The sequence below is a fragment of the Curcuma longa genome, chromosome 11, assembly GCF_044706935.1.
Source record: "Curcuma longa cultivar G26 ecotype Majalengka, Jawa Barat chromosome 11, ITB_CL_G26_1.1, whole genome shotgun sequence".
NCBI classification, from domain to species: Eukaryota; Viridiplantae; Streptophyta; class Magnoliopsida; order Zingiberales; family Zingiberaceae; genus Curcuma; species Curcuma longa.
Window position 1 is genome coordinate 17305785 of NC_133871.1, and position 24711 is coordinate 17330495.

The 24711-nt window shown below is 37.1% G+C and overlaps 3 protein-coding genes and 1 pseudogene across 3 annotated transcripts; 1 reads left to right on the plus strand and 3 right to left on the minus strand.

The window, feature by feature from the left end:
- The first annotated feature begins 525 nt into the window (after positions 1 to 525).
- LOC141838800 (ATP-dependent DNA helicase 2 subunit KU80) lies at positions 526 to 10821 on the plus strand. The gene is given in 13 exon segments (XM_074726382.1): positions 526 to 625; positions 1009 to 1101; positions 2889 to 2940; positions 4762 to 4890; positions 6306 to 6709; positions 7628 to 7914; positions 8171 to 8231; positions 8233 to 8367; positions 8479 to 8682; positions 9119 to 9286; positions 9363 to 9695; positions 10201 to 10331; positions 10424 to 10821. Coding segments are annotated over 13 exon segments (2073 nt in total). The 5' UTR covers positions 526 to 610; the 3' UTR covers positions 10485 to 10821.
- A 1285-nt stretch (positions 10822 to 12106) lies between these two features.
- On the minus strand, positions 12107 to 16867 carry LOC141840865 (uncharacterized). The gene is made up of 10 exons (XM_074728947.1): positions 16380 to 16867; positions 16123 to 16303; positions 15738 to 15871; positions 15122 to 15234; positions 14229 to 14352; positions 13740 to 13895; positions 13080 to 13232; positions 12870 to 12949; positions 12694 to 12743; positions 12107 to 12589 (listed from the first exon to the last, which is right to left on the minus strand). Exons 1-10 carry the CDS (start codon positions 16749 to 16751, stop codon positions 12459 to 12461), a joined length of 1494 nt encoding a protein of 497 aa, XP_074585048.1. The 5' UTR covers positions 16752 to 16867; the 3' UTR covers positions 12107 to 12458.
- Positions 16868 to 17370: 503 nt separating this feature from the next.
- On the minus strand, positions 17371 to 20699 carry LOC141838385 (ADP-ribosylation factor 1-like; annotated as a pseudogene).
- Positions 20700 to 22075: 1376 nt separating this feature from the next.
- On the minus strand, positions 22076 to 23082 carry LOC141839167 (glycine-rich protein 2-like). Its single transcript, XM_074726852.1, has one exon. The coding sequence runs from the start codon at positions 22990 to 22992 to the stop codon at positions 22276 to 22278; it is 717 nt and encodes a 238-aa protein (XP_074582953.1). The 5' UTR covers positions 22993 to 23082; the 3' UTR covers positions 22076 to 22275.
- Positions 23083 to 24711: the final 1629 nt, after the last annotated feature.

Consider the following 24711-nt stretch of genomic DNA (forward strand, 5'->3'; position numbering starts at 1 on the left):
AAAAAAATGAATAATTATATAGAAAAATAATAAAAGAAGTTTTTTAAAAAATTATTTGGGGTTTTTGAATTGGTTGAGTTATACAAGTTCGAATTTAGAATTTTTGGATTGATTGAGTTATATGGGTTTAAATTTCGGATTGAAATCAAATTTAGATTAAAATTTTTAAAAATATTTTATTTTAATTCGATCAGATTTAATTTAATCCGAACTCACTTGATACTTTCGAATTGACACTCCAAAACTACTATAATATAATTATAATAAATTTAATCAAAATTATTAATTATTAATTAAAATTAAAATTGAAATAATTTTAATAAATGTCAGAGTAGTTTTAGTTAAAATTGTTTAAAGTAATTTCGGTGAAAATTATTCTAAACTATAATAGTTAGAACTATTTTTACAACTACAACAATTTTAGTTAAAACTGCCAAAATTAGATAATAATTTGAAAAGAAAATTTGAGGGCCTTTTTAACAATAACGGAAATAATGTGGCAGCCTGACAAGAGAAAGACGATGCGTACCCGAGAAGCTTGATCTCTTCTCATTTGAAGTAGCGTCTTCCTTCTCTCACTGGTCGATTTCTCGCCTCTTCCTTCTGCACAATGGCTCGTAACAAGGTGGCTACTACCTGTTTCAGTCTAACATTCTCGATCTTCATCGACGTTTGATCCGTTCTGCTATTCTTCCAGTAGAATGCTCATATTATTGTTTTTTTTCCCCATCAAAATCATGTCTTGTCTCCCCTGCTTCCTTCATCTTCGTGTCAGTTATGGATTTAGTCCTCGCGTGAATTACTTCTCAATTCAAATTTTCATTTTTTTACTTATTTGAAGTCGGACTTAAATCAGTCTTTTGAACTCGGATTTCTTACTGATTGTAAGCATGCATATATGCGTCTGAGACCAAAAAGGTTGCCGCTTTGTGGAGTTAGGGTTTGGAAATTTGGTCGTAATGGCATGCTCCATGTTTTTCTACCTTCATCGTGTGTTGCTTTCTGCAGGAAGCGGTGGTTTTTCTGATTGATGTTGGTCCGTCGATGCATAGCGTCCTTCCGGAGGTTGGAAAAGTTTGCTCAATGTTCGTACAGAAGAAGGCAAGTTAAAATCTTCAGAGGATTATAGTCAAAGCTTCTTCAGTTATGTTTAGATACATTAATTCGATCGGTTTTATTGTATCTGTAAAATTAGGGTTTAAATATTTACTACTATTCTTCACTGAAGGGTATGGTTACATCATATATATGACTCAATTACAACATCCTACAACTAGATAGAAGAGGTGAGATTAAACCTATTTAACACATAGACAGTAAACCTATTTCACATCTAATTACTATGCTAATATCCCGTCAAGTTGCTCAAGGTAGAGTGTAGATATTGTATATGTCCAGCTTTCTCCGTATAACAGAAAGCCCCATTAAAGGAATAAAAAGATTTTGGCGAAGTAGAAAAGTTTTATAAATGTGTACACCAGATGAGAGACAACAAAAGTACTAGCCGATTTGAGATCAAATTTCTCCACCAGAGATGGTTGGACAGCAGCAGAAGCACTTTAGGTGACTTGATAACAATTGTTGTCCTGCTTGAAGTAATGATTGGGTGGCAACGAAAACCCTTTAGATGGCCGAAATTGGTCAATTTCTCCACTGAATGGAAAAGAGGTAATGAGACTATCAACACTGAAGCAGCTGAAGTAGATTAAGAGGCTCGGTAGAAGGCACCTTTGTTATCATGGTAATTATCATGCATGGAGTGTAATGGAGCGTAAAGGAAGTGACATGTCTGGATGTCCATCTCTGCAGGACGTGTAAATACATAACTGGCAGAGCAACATCATCACCAAATGACTACAGTGGCGACAGGAAAAAAAAGTGCATGCTGGAAGGCCTCTTAGATGAGTTTGGGAAGGAAACTAGGTCTTCTTTTGAGATTGCAAAACTAGTGATATGTAGAGGACCATAGAGATTAGATCTAGGGAGGAGAGACAAACAAATAGAGGACCTTGAGGAAGAGGTTTAGGAGATTAGGTTTCCTTCTGATAGGGGATGAGAGAGCTCTACTTATCTTTAAGGGAAGCAAATGACAAGTTTTTCTTGTGATGGTACCATGATGGGATGCTGCGAATGAGCATCCATATAAGATGCGGGAAGCAAGCTCATTGGCAGCACCATCAAAGAAGAGACATTGGTCTTGAAAGCAATCACGAGAGGCATATAAAATGCTGTGCTTATAAGCTCCAAGTAGATGACAGAGGTTGGGATTATTATGCGATTATAATTGGGCCCCAAGTAGATGGCTAAGAATCCTTCAAGTAGGTAGATGAGGAGTGATGGTGATTAAGATTATAAGAGTTTATGAAAACTTGAACAACAACAAAAAAAATAATTAAGGAGAGAAAATTAGGGGGTTCACAAAGGTAGAAGGATGAAGGGAGGTTGTGGCATCATATTAAATTAGTGGCCTTCCTTTAAGTGATTAATGTAGAGAATCCTAGCTCATGTCATGTTAGATTAGGAATTTAAGATTGTATAATTTTTCACTATAGATCCAATGGTCCGGCGCTTCCTTGGGACTCCGCATTGGTAGAAACTTTGTGTACCGGCTGCCATTTATAGTTTTCATTAAAGAGGGACTATTACCTTACACTGTAGGAACACAATTATAACATCTTGGAACTGAATAGTATATTTGGGCTAATACCTTTTAACATGTCACTAAACATGTTCAGTTTGAAATAGTAATTCCAACAATATCTAATAAAATATGACCCTATTGCCCTTGTTTGGCTGTTCTATGACTTTTTTTTCAGTAATTCATGCTTATATCTTTGATTTCCTAATCACATCCAGATCCTTGACTGATTTTTCTCTAACTTTTGCAGCTGATTTTTGCTAAATCTGATCTGGTTGGAATAGTTCTATTTGGAACTAAAGGTGCTTTTACCCGCATAAGATTTCAAATGCTGATAGTATCTCAAAGTTATTGTTGCAATGAATATTAAAGCTGCTACAACTGTTGTCTTTAATCTCTGTAGCCGGGAAAAAGCACAACATGGTTTAGCCAATAATTTAACTAATTTTCATATAGGGTTATTCTTATGGCATCCAATATGCATGAAGATGTAGCATTCAATTTTAATCATTTTTTGCATACTGCTTAGTAGATCTAACAGGTTCATATCCTGAGAAACATACCATGGTGTAAACAATAATTTCACAATTCCATATAGGGTTATCCTTACTAAATCCAATACACATGAAGATGCTATCACATTCAAGTTAGATCATTTTTGCATATTTCTTGATGGATCTAATGGTTAATGCCACTTGGAAATGAAGTCTTCCGATTTTGCTATGCAGTGAGTTGCTGCTTGATGTCATTTTGGTTAATCTTTTGCTTGTTCACTTTGTGTATCAATTTATCATTTTTGTTAATATTTAAATGGATTACTTTGGGAAAACAAGATTTTGTATATATATAAATTATGGGATACGATAGCATGATTAGTTTTAATAAAAGTTTGTTTAGTTTTTTTAGTTTTGTTTAAATTTTTTTAGATAAGTCTGGTCAGAAAAGTCTGATAGAGTGTTTAGGGTTTTTATTTGAAAAATTATTTATTTTATGAAGAATAAGTCATTTTATCTAGTTAGGATCCCATGTATGTGATAAGTTTTCAATTAATACAATTTTCATGGTATCAGAACCATTCTTTTTCTCTAAACCTTAAATCTTGGTTAATGCTGCCTCCACCTCTTAGCACTGTACTTTGCCCCAAAACCTTAAACTATTCTTTTTTGCTAAACCTATCATCCTTTTCCCTCAAACCTAGATCTGGCTGCCACTACTTCCATATGACCTAGGTCTATTATGCCCCAAAGTTGCTTGTCCGCCGTGCAACTAACCGCCATCTTCTTGTCTTCTAGGCACCTGTCTCCATCACCAAACATTTTCTGCTATTTCGTTAGTAATCACGGAAGAAAGGAAAAGTCGTATGAACAAGCTAAGTTTTTTGGCCGCCTCCTAACCCTTCACACAGATCGTCTACGTCAACACCATCGTCTCCAGCTGGATTTGCTACACTCATGAACTTTTCACCAAATGAAAGGAAAATGTCAAAATTCAACTCCTGTTTTCATTCCATAGAAGATATTTAAGATTGAGGAAATCCCATTACATGAATTGAAAGGGCACCTGATGATATCTTAGATCTATCTTGGTCATCACAAACTGATTGTCTACTCACATCCTCTAAAATGCCCCCATGCTTTACTATTCCTACTAAAGTGGAGTCGGTGGGTAAGGGGGCATTTTGTAAGAAAAAGTGAATTAATGTGTCATTTTGATAAATTAAAACTTTGGAGGTGTTTTGTAATAAAGTTTAAATTGCGGGAGGCATTTTTGACGATAATGAAACTTTAGGGATTTTTGTGAAAAGAGATAATTTGTTGAGCAAAATGATGTTTCCCATTAGTGAAATAGGAAAAGATAAGCTTATTCTAGTACACTCTTTTCCTCTAAGATGCCACCTCAAGTTTTATTTTCTACAAGCTTTGTTACTCTAATTTCATTTGGCCAAAGGAAGCCTTAAACCTTCGCTACTTTACTTTTCCTTTTTTGTTTTCTTTCATCAAGTAGCCTTTCTCATGTTACCAATTACTGATTTCTTCACATCGATGTGTAATGTTTGTTCATCTTTATTTTTGAATCTTTACTTCATTACTTCTATTCAGTATATTTCATGATTAACTTTCCAGATACTAACAATGAGCTTGAGAAGGAAGTTGGTGGATATGAACATGTGTTTGTTTTACGTGATATTGGAGTTGTGGATGAAGCTGATCTGGAAACTTTAAATCTTCCTAGAGGGACATTCCCAGGAGACTGTATCCAAATTCTGCTCTTTAGAGGAAGTTTTCTCATTATTGCTTGAATATCTTTCTGCTCAAGTTTCATAACTGTTACTGTGTTGGTTAATGTCGAATCAAATAAACTTCTTATAGTTTCATTTTGTCACAGATGACTTTGTAATTATATTTCAAAGTTTTTTATTTACTTCTTATGATCTTAAAGCTAACTTGATGAAATGTTGATCAAGAATTAGAATTAAAATGTTGAAATGTTTATAAGAACAATCAAACTTATCCTTTGATCTTTTGCAAATTTATTTTGTTTCTTTTGTTAGGAAAATTGTGGTCATTGGATTTGGACATCACATGAACACCAACAAGTGACCTTGTCTCGAGCCTTTTTAATTTCCATAAAATTTATTGGAAACAATTATGTTGTTCTTTAAGAAGAATACTCTAATACTTAGTTTCTTCATTTATATCCTCCTTACCTTGACACTCAACACCTATATTGATGATGGTGAATATGTGGCTGCTAAGTCATTTTAGATAAGGGACCTGATTGCACATATGATATGCAATTCCTTTGGGCAGTTGGTGTGGTCTAGATAGACTGTCTATGCAGTTAAAAAGAAAAAAAAATGGTTCAGTTCATTTGATGATCAAGAATATGATGAGCAATTAGTGATGATTTTTTTGTATGTACAAAAGACTAATTCTTATGATTGGTACACCCTTCTTTGGTCTATGAAAATTTTCGTATCTCAATTTTTATTTTTAGAAAATAAATATTTATCATTGTTTTTACGACACCATTCACCTTTAAGAAATTAATAAATGTCAAAAAATCAATGATAATATACTTTTTTTTTAATTTTAAAATTCTATTTTCTAAAAAATGAAAATAGAAAATTAAACTAAGTATACTTAATTGTTTACTTAAACATTTATTTTTCAAGTGACGAACACTTTAGATATAATTATATGAATGCTACTAATAAATATGTCCTATTCTATGTTATAATATTATGTCGTATTCTACAATGTAATATTATGTGTTTTATATTGTATGACTATATATATATATATATATATATATATATATATATATATATATATATATATATATATATATAAATATATATATATATATATATATATATAATGTTGAGTTATGGATTGGGTGTATAATTTATTTGTTATATGTTAGTCATTGTATAAATATAAATGTTTTAAACATTTTTAATTCTGACTACCCACATATGCATGTGTTGGGTATTGGGTTGACCACCTGCTGCTTGGAAATGTCTTTTACAATCTTGATGGCATCATTATGCTGGCTATTGTTGCATTTATTCTCTTAAGACATAATCTTAACTCTACTATTGATTTATCAGTCTTGTGAAATAGGTTCAGTTTGATTGCATTTTTGATCCTTGACTACTTCCTAGTTTTGGATGCCATTGTGGTTGGTATGGATATGCTGATAAAGAAATTTGATCCCAAGGAAAAACTAAAAAAATGTCTTCATCTCATCACAAATGCACAATGTGCTACGAAGGAACCTTATGAAGGGACGAAGGTGGATCAGGCAGCAACTATTGCTCATCAGATGAATGCTCAAGGCATAAGCCTGAACTGTCTAATTATCAGAGAAAAATTATGGGGTGTTGAACATCACCGTGTCATTGATGAGAATGACAAACTCCTCAATCAATTCTCACAGAAAGCAGTAGCCAATATAGTGCATATTGATAGCACAACATCTTTGTTAGGTGCTGTTAAGACACGGAAGATAAATCCCGTCACAATATTCAGAGGAGACTTGGAACTAAGTTCGACAATGAAGATTAAGGTGAGATCATTACATTGTTCTGTTGGTAGGTTTCTTGAACTTGGACACACTGTTCATAATTATTATCTATGCTATCTTTTATGCTTTTGTAAATCAGAGATAAATAAGTCCAGTTACCTTTGTTTGGACTTTAACTTACCTCCTACACTAATGACTCTATTTACATACACTTTCTTCCTCTGCTGTGGAATACTCTGTTTTTCTTCTGTATACTTTCTTCCTAAATTGAGTAATACTCTATCTACTGTGCACTTTCTTCCTATCTTAATTTTCTGCCTGGAAAAAAAATGAACCAGTTAGCTTTGTTTTTGGTAAATTTCTTTTGTCATATTTCCATGTACTACTTGATTTTTTGAGGGAAATGGAGGCTGGAAATTCATCTCTCTGTATTAGTAAATATGAAGAGTTTGTTCATAAATATTTACAAAGCCTTGATTGAATATAGAGGCAGCTTACAATGAGAGAGAGGAAGACTGGTTTATTTCGAAAAACAAACTGCTAGTGGTAAGTTTGGTGAAAATTGAACATCTTCAAGGAAGCAGCATAGAAACATGTACAAATTGATTATTTTTAGATGAGGTTACCTTTATCATTTTCTAGGTTTCCAATTTTGATCTACCAAGGTGCCACCAAATTGGACTTTAATATACAATCCATCTCCAAACTCCATTCAAAAAAGGTGAATCATTGAAAGAAACTTCATTGCATGCATATTGGTTGGGTTTCTGTATAATTTTTTGCCCTTTCTGAGTAGTTGTTTGAATTTGGGTCCTCGTGGATTAGTCTTTTCTAATCTTATTGTTTGGTATTGTGTCCTTGTAATTTAGAATGAAGCTTGCGGTTGCAGCACTGATTTTTTTTTCTAAAAGTTCAGTTTTATGTTTAATTTTTACCATTTATCTTGATTTGTCTTTGCAGGTCTGGGTATATAAAAAGACAGCTGAGGAGAAATTTCCTACATTGAAAAAGTATTCTGATGAAGCACCTTCAAGTGACAAATATGCAACACATGAGGTTAAAGTGGATTTTGAATATAAAATAATAGAGGATCCTGATAAAATTGTTCCCCCGGAGCAAAGAATTAAAGGTTATAGTTATGGCCCTCAAGTTGTTCCTATATCAGCTTCTGAATGGGAAGCAGTCAAATTCAAACTTAAAAAGAGTGTGAAGCTTTTAGGATTTACAAAGGCTTCAAATATATCACGGTAATATATATGTTTTTTAAATATAAGGAGTCTGATGACATGATGGCCTGTGTCTGTTGACAGCATATCCTGTTGAAGTCCTTAAGTTTAGTTAAATCAATTAGTGAAGTTTGGTAGAGTAACTTCATGGATCAAACAAAGCTAATTGACATATGCTTTGTTCAATGAAAGAGATGATAGGCATGTAGATGATAGGCATAATATATATATGATATGCATGCATATCTTCTTTACTACATGTTTTGTCTTTGTGAAGGCACTATTATATGAAGGATGTCTATATCTTTATTCCGGAGCCGGGGAATACAAAAGCAATTCATTGCAGTTTCAGCTATAGCTAGAGCAATGAAGGAGAAAAACAGGTCTGCAATTTTGCGTTGTGTATGGAGAGAAGGTCAAGGAAATGTTGTTGTTGGGGTTCTAACACCCAATTTGTCATCCGTGGATAAGATAGTGAGATTTTTCTTATCTTTATCTTCTAAAACCTGAATTCTGAAAATTTTATTATATTATGATATATCTTGATCAGCAGGCCATAATAATAAACATTGATTACTTGACCAGCCAGATTCATTTTACTTCAATGTGCTTCCTTTTGCTGAAGATGTTAGAGAGTTTCAATTTCCGTCACTGAGCAAGTTCTCATCATCGCAACCAGATGAGCAACAACAAGAAGCAGCAGATGACTTTGTTAAGATGTTGGATCTTACATCTTCTAACAGAAAAGAATTGCTTCAGCCTGAATATACTCCAAATCCAGTTTTGGTGGTTTGTCAACTCTTCTTAATGCTTTGTTTACTTGAAGGATAGAAAATAGAAAAATTATTAAGTTGAATAAAAGAAGAAAAGGGAAATGAGAAATTCATTTCCTTCCTCAGTGTTTAACTTGGAGGTATCACAGAGAAGGAACTGAAAATTTGAGCAATTGAAATTTGCAAGCCAACTTTGCATCTTTTCTTTTCCATTTGATTTGGACAAAATTAAAATGAAGGAACTTGATTCTGAACTTCCCTCTTCACTTCCTCTCATTTTCTTTAAAGTAAACAGGAGATTATTGCTTCTCAATTCGTTTCTTTTAATTTCCTTTCTCAGCAAATACAGCATTAGATTAGACCTCTCTATATCTTACTGTTCAAATTCTGATATATGTTATATATGTCATGCCACAATATCTAATCATGCCTTCATGATATATGTGTTTCAGCGATTTTATCACTTTCTTGATTTGAAATCAAAGGATCCAGGGTCGGACATACCTGAACTTGATAGTAGTCTTAAGAAAATAGCTGAACCTGACTTTGATATTCTTTCAAGACACAAGTCCATTACTAACCATTTTGAGAAGCAGTTTGAACTGAAGGAAAATTCAAAGGTCTATAACTCTTTTCAATACTTTTTAATCAAATTCTTACTACTTAATGTCCTAATTACAGCATATCTCTTTACAGAAGAGGAAGTTATCTAGACATGCGTGGAGGGGAAAACCATCTGTTTCTGATGAAAAGGAAGTCAGTAAGGAAGGTGAGGTTCCTGAGATTCAGAGTGCTAGTCTGGTAAAGGACTTACCTTCAACAAATGTAGAAAAGATTGGTGATTTGAACCCGGTACAAGATTTTGAAGCTATGATGAAACGTAGAGACAGTTCAAAATGGACTAGTAAAGCTATCAAAGATATGAAAAGTTATATTATTTACTTGTTAGAAAATTCTTTTGAAGGACATTCATATCCAAAGGCCATTGAATGTTTGATAGCTCTTCGTGAAGGCTGTATTCTTGAGCAGGTAAAACTATCATTAAGCAAATCCTCCTAGTTAGTCATAAAGATTGCTTATGTCGCTCGCTTTAATTTTTGAAACTCGTTTCTCTTAGACCTCAGTTATTAAATGTTTACACTTGAGACTATTTACAGATCCTTTTAGGCATGATTTAAAGCGCCGTGCTGGTCGCCACAGGCAAAATTTGCCATTGCATTTGCCGATGGCACGACACTAGATTCGGCACAGGAGCTAACAAAAACTAAGAGAGAGAAAAGAGAGGGAAGAAGAAAAGAGTAAGATTACCCGTAGCGGCAAGCTGGCTAGGGCTGTGTTTCTTAACTAAATGACTAAAAAACACAGGAGATAATTGATTAAGTGCTGTTTTATAGTACTTTTATCCTTTTATATTAAATGATTTATCGAAAAATTTAAAAAGCAGGTCCTAAGTGCTTGTTATTTTGCTCAACTATTTCTACACTTGAGAAGATTAAAGTTCACACTTAAATGTACTGCATCTTTGTTTATGCAGGAACCAAGGGAATTCAATGATTTTTTGCTTGATATGTGCAAGAAATGGAGCAAAACTGACCTGGCTGACTTTCTTTCCCTTATGGCATCAAAGAACATCACCTGGATCAGCAAAACTGAAGCCGCAGACAGGTTCATTCTACCATAAACACGATCACTTTATATTTTCGTACACAAGTTTGACTGTCTTATGATATTCCACCATAATCTCTTTTCCTGAGCAGTGACCTAACGGAAGCAGCAGCCAAAAACTTCCCAGTTACTTTCAGTGAGTCTCCCGAATAAGCAACGATGACTCTGGACCTGCACATTTATGCCACATGATATCGCAAACACCGTCATGTGGGTTTTGGGCGCATCTTGATTCCGAATACGATGGAAATTGTCAATAGTTAGTATCGTGTATCTGTAATACATAAGAACAGCGTCGACGTTGATATTTTGTCACGAGGACTGTAACATGAGCATGAATATTTCCCTTCCAAGTCGAATGTCTCTCATGTGACACAGCTACATACTTGATGTGCATGAACTCAAATTCCATGGAGGAAGAAAACTGACGTAATGATGTTTTGTAGCATTGAATTTGTAAAGGATACAAGATTGCCATCAATTCTGAAAACATATCTCCTGGTGTTGATGTTGCAGTGGGAAATTTTTGACATAAATTATCATTATTGTCATTTTATTCTTAGGCACCAGTAGAGGTACATTGATGATTTCAAGTTATACTATCCACAATTTGTTCCTCACTGTTGTCCCTCAAGTTCAAAAATATAACAAGGTTTCAGCTTGCTACACTATACTTAATACATTGTCCATTGGAGTTGATAAAAGAGATGAGGATCTATTTGAGTTGGATTGTTCTTTTTTCTTGAAATGAAATGTAATTAATGTAAATCTATTATTTCTTATGAAAGACCTGGTCGAAAGCAACATTTATAGCCATTTTAATTTTTATTATCACTATGTAACGTCATTTATGCACTTGAAGCATTATTTACTTTGGTGATTAATCATTTTAAAAAACAAGAAGAGATGCAGCAAGACACTCACTCAAGAGCAATAACAGAACTAAAATTGGAATCTTAAATATAATAATATTTTGGATATCAACTGAATTTTCAAGAGGTTTATGAAATTAAAAAGTTGAATAAAAAAGTTGGAATTATTATGGATTCGATGTAACATATTAAAAACTATATATATAAAAAACTCATTTAGCATTCTAAGCTCTTAGTATATTACAATCTGTGAAACAGTAACTGAATACAGCTGCAACGCAGTGGTCATGCTTCAAAATTCATCCTTCTGTGCTCCCCGTCCATGAAATCTCCACCCTTCCTGTCGACGACAGCAACCCAACGGCCACAGCCCTTCCTCGCTCCTCCGCCGTCGTCTTCCTCGCACCTCCTGCTCCTCCCCGGCGTGACTCGGTCGTTCTCCGACTGGCGCTGGCACTTGGATGCAGAGAGACAATTTCCCATTCGCTGCCTGATGCTTGATCTGCAATGGCGGAAGCTCGACGTGAACTATTTATAACTGGTTCTTCCATTAGTTACCCTTCGATCTTCACCATTTTTCAGGATTCCTCAACCATCCAAGACTTTGAAAGTTGCCTGTTCCTCCTCTGTACAACTGTGGATTGTTTACCTTTGCGTGCTGCTTGCTCAGACTCAGTGGTTGACGTCGCATTTGGTTGGGTCAATGGAGGCCGGCAAAGTTAGCTAGTTCGGATGATTCGAACATCGAGAGGGCGGTTGGTCGGCCCTTGTTCTTCAATCTTCATCACTTTCACGGTTCGCCACTGACCGATAATACTGCTTAAGGATTCCTTGACCGACTTTGGCAGTTGACTGCTTAGTCTTAATCTCTCTCAATGTTTGGTGGTCTCTAGTTTCATCGTCTAATGATTTTATTTTGATTTTTAGTGTAAACTTATGATTCGTAGCTGCTACAATTGTAATTTTCAATCAGCCCACCATCTCGCAGTTATGATTCATGACCTAGCCGCAAGCTCGTGCCAGCCTCGACTCACAGCCAGCAGAACTCATGGCAACCCGGCCGCAAGCTCGCGGCCATCGTCAGCCGCCACAATTTATGGCCAGGCCGCAACTACAGAATTATAAAGGTGGGTTTATCAGAATGCTACAAATTAGGCCAGAACTTAACTCCTAGTGTGTTTATTTCTAGGCCCCTCTTGTAGATAAACATTCTTGTTATTTCATCGATCAGAATGCAGCCCCAGATGCTCACTTCCTAAGGCTCTTTTAAATCTCTATGGTACTGATCGACCCACCATTGAATAATCTTGATCTCTGCTTCTCTTTGCTCCTTGACCCAATTTGGATCATCCTTTGTGGCAAATCTAAGATCCACGTGATGAGCCCCTGAAAGAAAATGGAACACTTGTTGAATAAAAAAAGATGTAAAATCTTTTTTTAGTTGAGTTTATTCGTAGAAGGTAAGTTCTGCGACCAGATTTTAGACCCACCTAGTGGTGCGACAAGGGCAATGATGCTGGATGATATGTTTTTGAGCACCCTGCATGAGATTCAATGGCTATTATGAGAGAAACTGTAAAACAATTGATACAAGTACAAGATTGTTTTACTGACAAATAAACTGTAAATTTAAGTTTCATTTGAAGTAGAATCATTAGTTAATTACCCTCCTCTACTCCATGGGTCTCTCATTCCATTAGAGAAGATGATGTTGCTTCCGAATCTCTTTAATACTAGCTCAATTCTCTGTTAATAATAGGAGTCATCAGGAACATTTCTGAGCATCTATGTGTTGGGAAATTCTTCAAATAACAAATACTCAAAAAATGTGGAAGGGGAAAAAAGAAGAGTCGTATCGACAAAATGATCGTCTCACATTGCCACCGTATTCTGTGGTTATCCAGTGCGATCTAGGTAGAACACCATACTTTGCCTTGCATTGGTCCTCAAATGCTTCATAGGAATACGAGTCCGGAGGAAACATGCTTTCATTTGAGCAAGTCATAGGCATCACCATCTCTGTGCATGCCTGAGGAATTGGAAGTAAATAAAGTTCAGAAAAGCGAAGGTAAAAAACAAAAGGGTAGAGAAGTTATGATGATATAAGTGTTTTCTTCATGTCGCATATTCCATATCTAGTTGTCATAAGCTCTTCTTGACTTCCACATATTGATTACTAAATATAGATTCACTTGTAAACGAAACAAGAGTCTAAATTTGGATAAAACAACAATATCCTGTTTCATCCATCCCTTTATCTGCATATTTTCTTCAATTAATTTTTAGATGATACTCAACTTTATTATCCATCTCATTATCAAATTCAACACATTATGTAGCTGTGGATGCACTGATTATTGAGTTGCCCATCTATAATCTTCTAAGTGCATACTTGTAGGTTGTGCAAAATGTGAACTCAGAATTGCAATAATTGTACTGTGATAATTTTTAAGAGTCGGCAAAATGAAAATAGACTTTTAACAATATTTGATTAAGATGTCATTAAAATATATGGAATAGGTGACCAAGAATTTACCTGCCAGCCCCAACCATTGAGGCCATGGGGATCACTGTCATTCTCTATGTCAAAGCATGAATGTGTGCCTGAGTAGTTATAGTACAAACTAGCAGCTGAGAAGACCTTGGTCAGCTTGTCAACTCCTCTTGGGAACCCATCAATAATGCTACACATCTTTTGCGAGTCAAGAAATAGGTTCAAGTTAGTGCAGAAGAAAATATCGTAATTGCTGTGAGAATAAACTGGAACAAAGACAGTAATAAAAGTCATTTTATCATAATTTTTTACGAGACTAAAATGAAAGGTTCTGGCAACCTCAGTTGGCCATGGCCTTGGGATCAAATCTTACTCACATTACTCAGTTGGGATTTTCCTTCTGTTTTAAGTGACAGTTCATATTTTTGTTTCAGAGTGGAGTGGGAAAAATAATATGTAGGTGTAGCTTGACAAGAAGTCAAAGGTAAATGCATACAGATTAGATGTATAGAATTCTTCTGAAAGCACTACCTCTTTAACAGGATAAGCAGGCAAAGGCATCAGAAAATTGGCTGGAGTAGGGTAATCAACCATTGCTGTATATGTAAATGCTGTCCAGAGCCAGTCTCTCACAGAATATACAGACTGAATGGTTCTGCAATTTGATCATGACAACTTGCCCCAATTAGTCCAATACAATAAACTCATCTTAGATGATATAAGAGGAATTTTTTTTCAGGAAAGAAAGTGAGAAAGAAGTAATGACTAAAAACTGCAAGATAAAGGTGTAGCTATCGCATACTTTTGTATCATCAACTCATTCTTCTCTACACCATGTTCTTCAAACAAAATGGTGTTACTATCAGGTTCATCAGTTTAGATCAATGCAACAAGTGATTTAAATAAAATCAAATGCACACTTCCTATTAGTACGTGTACCAAAGGCTGTCATCAAGACTTACACTGAAAGGTTGCCATCAAGACTACAAAAAATAAGACAAAAACAGAAGACTTCCTATTTTTGTAGGACAACTATTTGTCTATAATTAATAAATAGACAAACCATATTTCCACCAATAGCCTTGTTTGTAAATTGATGTCCTAATGCCCCATTCAATGAATTTAGTCATTACTATCAATAGAGCAAAGCTTTTTGGTTGGTACTCCCTTTGTGTTAAAGATTGAAGGCCGTGGAATACATAGCAGTTGAACTTTTATGGATAATTACCATCAACCATAAGCAGTAATAGATTGATATTCAATGATCAACAATGCATCTCACCCTTCAAGGGGAAAAAAAATACAAACTAGCATGTACCCTTAGCATGATTAGAAGTTAGCATTATCAATTCATCCAAACTGCTCAACAAATTGAATATTTTGTTGTTGATTTGAGACAAATATTCCACTTAAAAACTCCTTACTTGCAAGCTTTAAATTTCTTGGTGAGTTGCCGCATTCCTCCCTTCTTAGCTGCTGTTGTCATCAACTGATCCCAACTCTTTTTAATTACCTCAAAGCAGTTGGCACTCTCATCCTGCAAAATGGCAATTAACCCAAAAGCAAAGAAGTGTGACTAGATATACTATGTAGAGCTGTCATTGGGTTGTGCTCGAGCACACACTACCAAGGCACGAGCATAACCTAGGCATTGCTTGAGATAGGGACAACCTAGCTTGGTTAGCGTCAGGCTTGACATGACATAGATCAAGCTCTGCAGGGCCTGGTCTGGATCAAGTTGTGCTGGACCCAACCAAAACTGAGTCGTGTCAGGTTGAGTCCATTGGACTCAGGCTTGGATCAAGTCGTGCCTGCTTATCCTAGCACCAGTCAGACTTGCCGTCATTGACATGGCCCAATATGGGGTCATACCAAGTCTGACCTGCATGCTAGTGGACTGCCCCTGACCCAACACGACATGTTTCATGCTGAGCTATTCAAGAACGTGAGCCCAATTTCCACCTCTAATAATATGTCCTTTGCCATGAATATGACCATTAAAGCTTAGTAAATAAAAGACTGGTAGATTTTAACAAATACCTTGTAGTCCTGGGACACTCCATCATAGAAGCTGCTCCAAGGGACTATGTCATCAAATTGCAGGATTGGGGCTGATGAAGACAGAGCCCCAATTGCTACATGCGGATACTTAAGTCGGAACCAAGCTGCCAGCACTATTCAAAGCCATTTATGATATTAGTTTCATCTTTAACAAGACCACAGATCCTACAAAATAAAGGTAACATGTTGCAAGAAGAGGAAATGAAAACAATGTTTCAATTGCCATATGATATAAATTTGCAATTGCCATTGTTCATTAATTGTAGGGTTCTAGTTATCCCTACCATGCAGGACTCTTGCAACTGTGGACCACTTGAATTATGCAATGCATTATTAATGATTCAGTTGATGGAAAGTGTAATACTTCCTCCATAAGAGCCACCAAAGACCACAACAGGGGATGCCTCTGCCGACAGGTTCTGCTTCAAGCTTCTGATAAGAACCGCATAATCTGCCAACGCTTGAGTGGAAGTCAAGTACCCCAATGTCTCGGCGGACTTGTACGAATCCTTCCCAAACGGCATGGAATCACCATAGAATCTATGCTACAATAGAATTCATACGATTAAAGCGGGATCTGCCGGCTAAGCTGTACGCACGCACGAGTAGCTTGTCGATTACCTCGATGAAGACGAGGAGGGCGTTGAACTTGGGGGCTATATCGAGCAAGAAGCCAGTGTTTTCGGCGAACCACTCGATGTTGCCTTCGTTGCCGGTGTAGACGAAGATCGGAGCAGAGTGAGAGGGGCCCTTGTCCCAGAAGGAGGCGTTGAGGAGGTACTTCTGGTAGAAGACACGGGAGGAGTCGGGGCGGAAGTTGAAGTGGTCGATTTTCTGGGGGAAGAAGTGGGCGGCGAACGGAAGTTGACCGGAAGATGACTTGCGCTTGTGGACCAGCGATTGCACGGCTGCACTCGGGAGGGAGGAGACGATTCCTGAGCCTCCGATGCCGAGGAGGAGCAAAGGAAGGAGGAAGCAAGAAGCCAACGCCATGGCCGCACTGGTCTTCCTCCTCTTTGCCGTCCTGCCCTTTTTGATGGCTTGCTTGCTCGAAGCTACCGAGCTGTCCACTTAGCACTTAGCAGCAAGTTGGTAGGAAAAATACAAAAGGAAAGGGACCGGTGATACACAGAAAATGTCTATTTACTCGGTTGTTTTTTTTAATCCAGATATAGAAATATCGAAATTAATATTCATAAAAAAATTTAATGTGGAAAGGTACAAATACTTTCCTAACCAAAAATAAATTATTTTAAGAATAATTGTCGATTTAAAATTTTAAGAAGCTTGTTTCTTTTGCCTACTGTAATCAAAATTTCAAAAAGAAGATTATTTTCATAATTAATTTTTGAGATATATTTTTAAACAGAAAGGTTTCTTTTCTGTTATTTTTTATAAAAAATATGAAAATTTTAATTTTTAATACCTCAATGGTTTGCTCGAATGCTATACAAGTAATGGAGCTGCAAGAGAGTTACCAGAGAAGGGCTGCAGCAATAGGAGGCCTCTTCAGACTCCAGTCAAGTGTATCATATCAAGCTTTCAAAATGAAGTTTCACTTGAAAGAAAGATAGGCAGCTATGAGTTCCAGTGTCTGCTATCCCTTTGCGTGTAAGGGCATAGAATAACATCTACCATTAACTGAACTTTGAATCAGCAGGATGAGAAATGAATGTGGGTTTAACACCTAATCACAAGCAGCTTTGGCATTGCGCATACTCTACCAAAATTTAGCTCAACCAGATTTAAGGGTGTTGCTAAGCCTGCATAAAAGTTACTGGTGTTTGTTAGTCAGAACATTAACCAGAACTTCTAAAATATTAATCAAAGATACCAATCCAATCCCTCAAATAGCCCTTCTCCTTTTATGGCTGAAGTCTTGAAGATAGCCCATTGCCGATTTTTGATCTTATGAAGTTCCAAGGCTTCTGTTATTGCAGCATCATCCAAAGCGCCAGGGAGATCCTGCATATTATTAACAGAAGATCAACAAAAAGAAATCTTCAGTCAGGACTTGTGCTAACGAGCACTGAAGTCATGCCTATCTGTTTCTTCCCCTCCTAACTTCAAAATTAATTTCTTTAGATACTTTGGCAACTAATTCACAAGCCAAGACTATTTCACCTGTTTGTTAGCATAAACAAGGATAACTGCACCTTTTGCTCTTCCTCCTATGAAAAACAAGAATCAATATAATATCATCTGAGATATAATGCTAAAAAAATGTCAAAAACCAATGCAATGTAAAACAATTAACAGTCAATAGAATACAATGAAAAATTTTGAAAGATTAGGTTGCTTTGTTAACAGTTTAAACTGTTGATGAAGGGATTTTATTTTCTTCACTTTTTAATGAATCAATCTTAAATAGATGGTAAGTATTATTCGAGTGATGCAAGTGGTTTGGGTCAAGTATTGAATAAAATAAGTGTTGGAAAACGAGATTGTATCTTGGGCATCATGCAAATTAAGAATTTATCATCATTGATAACGTTAAAAATTGATTGCTAGTTCAAATTTCAATTTAACAAATATATAATCTTAGGGAAATTTGAAGGGGAAATTATAGCAAGTAATGAAGCATTTTAGGTGTTGGGACAAGGTTTGCCAGCACCACAAAAAGAAAATAATCAACAAAAAAAAAACATTGGAGTGGACCAGCAAACATCTTAACAATATCTTGTCAAAAAGAAAATAAAACTGTTTGAACCAATTAAAAGACAAACAACGAAGGTGCATACCTCTAGGATCGCATGAAATTCATCCTTAGCAGTGACGAGTCTATCAGTGTCACTTGAATCAACAACATATATGATAGCTTGAGTATTTGGAAAATAACATCTCCAATATGGTCTATATAAAAGATAAAAGAAGTCATAGTAACTAGCTATATTGCATCGGTACATTAGTGTATAACTGAAAATATAAAAACAAACAAATAAACATTAAAAAAAACAAAGAAACAATATCTGAAACTCATGTCAATGTACATGTGGCCTAGATGACTCAGCTCAATACATTTTCCATCAAGGCAAGTTCATATTAATAGTCAGTTATCACTTATTCTAGGATATCTTGGACTCTAGACCCATATAGCTGAACCCAAACAGTTGAGACTTACACAATTTGATGATGATAATGGTTGCTTGGAAGGAGTCGTGAAATAAAAATATGTACTGTGAGCAATTTTATTACTTGCATAAACAAATAGTAATATGAATATTATTTGAACTTTTCTGTACTCCAAAATATATAATGCTTCATCACACTGACAATGATATAATTAAGGAAATCAACAGAGGAAGATATGCAGAATAAAGGTCCCTTGCAGTGTAAAAATAAAATCCCAATAGGAAAGGATTCGACGATGGACAAGTAGAAACAAGCATAAGTTGGCAAACAGACATGAAACATAATAAATAGAGTACATAAAAAACTTGAAAGTGGGAAGGGAACTACCTGATACTTGTTTGACCACCTGTTCAGTTAAAAAAATAAAGTCAGAAACAGAAACAGAATGGCAAATGAGTCAAGAAACATTTTTGGGAAAAAAAAGGAGTTTGTAAAACATAAAGGAAGTTGGCTTCAGATATATTATATAAGAAAAGACCACCAATTAACAGTTTATAGATGCATCTGTTATTCTCAAATATTTGAAGGGTTTTAAACTCTTAAAGGACTATTTTCTTTAAAGACAATTCTCCGCTTAACATGGACAACAAATAATAATATAAAAAAAGCTCAAACATGAGAGTCGATGGAGCTATGCCAACCATGGCCAACATCAATCAACAAGAAAAAAATGGTTAAACTTCGTAAAAAGGGCAAAGAGTTGGATGGGGTTAGAAACAAGGTTGACCAATTCATCATGCAGCCTACAATGCAATAGTAAATATCAAGGACAATCCAATAAAAGGGACACTATTTCCTATGGGTTATAGATTAACAATTTTTCCCAAAGCAACTCAAGATGAGTCAAATGACAATTATCATATTGAAGCTATACATGGAAGGAACAAATAAATGGTAAAAAATTCAGCGAAAAACTTACTTCTGGTTTTCTACAAGTCTAACAGCAATGACATCCCTCCCATAGTTATGATGTAACTGCTACCCCTTAGCATTTACACTCTGCATGGTCAAATTTCATAAAATTGGTACCACCATCTTGTAACCCAATGACCATGTTGTACATCCAGGAAGCTGAGCACCATATTCTAAAATTATAATCTTAGATTGTCACTCCAATTTATCTCACACTCGGAAGCTACTCAATCCTCTATTCAGAATAAACCTTGTATTTGTATGAAATTGAAAAATTAAGATGCTTAAACCTCAAATGACAGTTATGCTCTCACCTGTGCATCACATTCTCAATGCCGTGAGAATTTAGCCAAACAATTTCCAAGTGCTAACACCAAACAATTATTAGCATCAATCGCAAGCGTATTTTGGTAGAATTTCATCAGTAACTAGCGCCAATTTAATGAGCACAAATGTTACAACACAAAAGCAATTAGATTAGAGAAATGAAATCAGATGTTGAGGGCAACGAACCCAGATCCCAGACTTGCAACTTGATATTGTTGTATTGCACAGTCTCCACATTAAATCCAATCGCTGAAACAAATCAGAAACAGCGCATGGCGTCCAACAATTAGCAAAATCCGAATATCCAAATTCTAAAAAAGATAACGCATAGGGAGAAGCCGAAAGCTATGAGATTCACTGACTTGGTATCGTGGAAACCACCTCGCCCATCTGCAGCCGATCTGAAACAAACAAACAAAATGGGAAAAGGAAACAGCGCAGCGGGAAGGTAGGCGGCCGAAACTCACAGAGAATGGTGGTTTTCCCGGCATTGTCAAGGCCGAGGACGAGGATCCGAGCTTCGCGGTTGCCGAAGAGGGAGGAGAGCATCCGGGCGAAGAGGATGCCCATGGCCTCGATCCAGGAGCACAGATCGGTCGGTTAACACGAGAAATCAGAATCAAGAAAGCGCGAAACCTTGGAAGGTGAAGGGTCGGGTGAATTTTCTTATGCTCTCGTCGAGCAAGATCAGACGTAGAGTATTGCCTTTGTGTACATAATATATATTTATCATTTAATTTATGCCCAAATTTCTTATATTCTTTTTTAAAAAAAAATATAATTTCAATTAAAGCGTCATTAATTTTGATTTTCACCGATCAATATCCATCCAACTATCATGTAATGAGAATGGATAAAAATGAAGAGGTGTTCCACCCTATCAATCCTTTGATTAGTGAAGTTTGTTAAGCTTTCTAACAACAAATCTCCTCCTCAAAAAGCTTGGTAGCAATAAATAAAAAAAAACTCCCTCGAAAGAATTACTCCAAGGCGTAGGAGAACAATCCCAAGCAAAAGAAACAAATGGAAGCCGAGCGAATCGGGAAGAAGAAATGGAGGAGCTTCAAGATCCTGTGGGGCTTCATCTATTGCTGTGCAAAACCTCGACCGTCATGCAAGGCCCCTCATGATACGATGGTCATCAACAAGAATCATGACGACGATGTGTACGAAATCCTTCCGGTTCTCGAACAAGAAGATCCGATAGCAACGATGACCAAGGAAGAAACACAAGAGGAGGAGGAGGAGGAGGAGGAGAAGAAGGAGGAAGGTGAGGAAATGACGATAAGTTTCATGGAGGACGATGAGGAGGAGATCAGGGAAGGTGAGGGAAGGCTCCGATGCTGCGTGTGCGATGGGAGGCCTCGTGGCGCAGCTCTGATACAATGCGGCCACACCTTCTGTCGACTATGCGCTCGGGAGATGTGGCTCACGCAATTCGACTGCCCCCTTTGCCACCGCCCCATCCATGGCATCCTTGATATCTTCTAAGCTGAGCTGATCTCCCCTATCTATGATTAAATTGCTAAATGAAATATCAATGACATGTTCGCAATAGCTAGTCCTAATTATTTGATGGAACTAGTTGTTCGATTGTACATTAATGAATGCATTTGTGTATGAAGTAAATAACAAGCTCACAAAACAATTTATTGAACCAGAATAGCATTCTATCTTTCTGATAGAAAGATTTTCTCAAACAGATATGATGCATTGGCAAATCAATAAGATAAACTTGATATGTTTGTTTCAGAACACAGAATGCTTATTAGAATTGTCACTTTTATCATAAAAGCAAACCAAAGCTTACCTCCAACTGGATTGAACACGCTAGTTCTAGAATTAGTAGTCACCTGCGCAAAGTTATAAGAAATTTAAGGAGAAGATCAAGTAAAAACACTAGAACGCATGCATATCGGAGAAAGAAAAGATTGGAAACACACTAATATGCAAATAGAAACTTTGTTTTCAAGAACCAAAAGCAAATTGCAATCCAACAAAATCCACATACCAAGTGCAATCGACATGCACATGCGTTGCAAAGAGGGAAAATACTAATACTATACGCACCACAAAACCTAAGAGGTGTCAGGGTATTAGATAGAAGGACAAAAAGTTGATGCAAATGGTGAATATCGATCCATTATCAGTTCCTGCCAGGGCACTCCCTAGCAAAGTGCCCCGTCTCGCCACAGTTATAGCAGGAGCCGCCGCCGCCGCCACCCCCACCGCCGCCGCCGCCGTACCTCCCGCCCCCGCCTCCGCCTCCACCCTGGTAGCAATCTCTAGCAAGATGACCCATCTCACCACAGTTATAGCAAGAGCCGCCGCCTCCTCCTCCATTGCCGCCTCCGCCGCCTCCCTGGTAACAATCTTTAGCAATGTGTCCAGTTTCACCGCACTTGTAGCAGGCGCCGCCAGCGCCTCCCCCTCCATAACCCCCTCCGCCGTAACCTCCTCCGCCATAACCTCCCCCGCCCCTCCCCCTTCCTCCTCCACCACCACTGCTGAAGTTGTAGCCACTCCCATAGCCCCCGCTCCGAGATCCTCCACCGCGGCCACCACCGTAGCCATCCCTCCGGCCACCGCCCCCTCCCCCGCCCCCGCCGCCACCCTGGACGGCAGATCCATCAGGTCCGGTGACATCGACGGCCTTGGTGCGCCCGTCGTCGCCCTCGGAGACCGAGAACTCGACGCTCTCTCCCTCGGCGAGGCTCCGGAACCCGTCGGACTTGATGGAAGACTGGTGGACGAAGAGATCCTCTCCGCCGTCGTCGGGCGTGATGAAGCCGAATCCCTTGGTGTCGTTGAACCACTTCACCGTGCCCTTGGATCGGACGGCGAGCTGCTCCATTGGATCCATCGACGAGGAGGACGAACACGAAAGGCGGCCAAGAGAGGGAAACCCTAAAAGGCGACTCACGAGCACTGGGGCGGCTCTCAAAGCGAAGCGTGGCCGTTGTTGTCGGCGTGGGGGTGTTGATATAGAGGGCGCTGCGAGGCCTGCGGTGCCAGACGGCTGAAATCCAACGGGCGGGAAGGGGCCGATGCCGCATCCGAACCGTCCGATTCTCTAGGTTTTGTATCGGGCGAGAAAGGGGTCACCACGTCGAAACGAATGGATAAGAACGGTTGGAGATTTATAATTTATTGCTTTAAAAATAAATGACATTTTACTCTAAATTTTAAATTTTATTAAAAAGTACTTATTTTTTCAAAATATAGAAACATTAACAATTAATAAACGACTTAACATTTTATTATTTTTATAGTTGGTAGTAGTTTTAAGTAAAATTATAAATTTTAATGCAAATTAATTGATCAAAATTTTGAAAATATTAAATTTATATTAAAGAAAGAAAGTAAAATTAACATCACCCAATTTAAGCATCCACATTCCAAAATGATGATAATTAATTAAAATCTCCGAACATGATTGAGTTGGTTACTACGGGACAGACTTACTAAAATGGACAAAGGTCAAATTTTTACAAAGCTGAAGTAATGCCCTTTTCCGTAATGGTCAACTATAACTTTTTGATTTACCTTCTCACAGATGATCATATGACCAACCATGTGGGATCGTTAAGGTGATAGATTCCGCTCACATTGTCACTGAGCTCTTCTTCTATGCTTTCTATATATTATGGGAGCCTATAAACTATAAAATTATAAAAGAAAAAATAATAATAATAATTAATACCTCATTGACTTGAAGAGAGAGAGAGTTGTTGGAACCTCGAGTGGTTTGAACAATGACGGTTTTGATATATGGTCAAACTAGTCTAAATTAAGTTTTACTTGTGTCACTAAATTGTGTGTCTGAATACGTAGGAACTTAGAAAAATACATAGGTACCTGATTACTCAAGATCCAGTAGAGTATGATGAGGAATCGGAAAAGACGAGAAGCATCGGAGATGACGAACCTTAGCAGAAGATATAATAAGCAAGAAGGATAGCATGAGAAAAAAGTCGACGGAGTCAGTGCATTTGACGGACAATGAGTTGCAGAAGAGTACTTCGGCATTCGAGATGCGCGAAGACTAGAGGAAGGCTGAGCCAAGAGATTCGAACAAGTGGATCGATCTCCCGAACTAGATAAGTAGACCAAACCAGATCGGTCAACCAAATGCCACATCAACATACCGTTGAGTGGATGACTGTGTTCGTCTACCATGTTGCCCAGATATGTAAACTAAATTAGATGGGTTTACTAAATGCCACCTTAGTGAGTGGATAACTTCGTTAGTCTATTATGTCAACAAACAATTATTGCAACGGAGAAAGGTTATTCGCAACGTCAACAAACAAAACAGTCATTGCAACATGCAGATCAGATTTGATCTGCCACATCACTTGGATCGATAGACCGATCTGCTTGATTGATCTACCGAACATACCACGTTAGCACTTCAAACATCGATTATAAAAGAAACGAAGAGTTCAATTGGAAAGGCAACACACTCGATTTTATTATTTTTTAGTTCTGTTTTACTTTCTCGTGCTTAATTGTTGTAAGAGGTTTCTCTATCTCCTATCATTTTTTTTACGAAGAAGAAGATAATAAAGTTTTTATAATT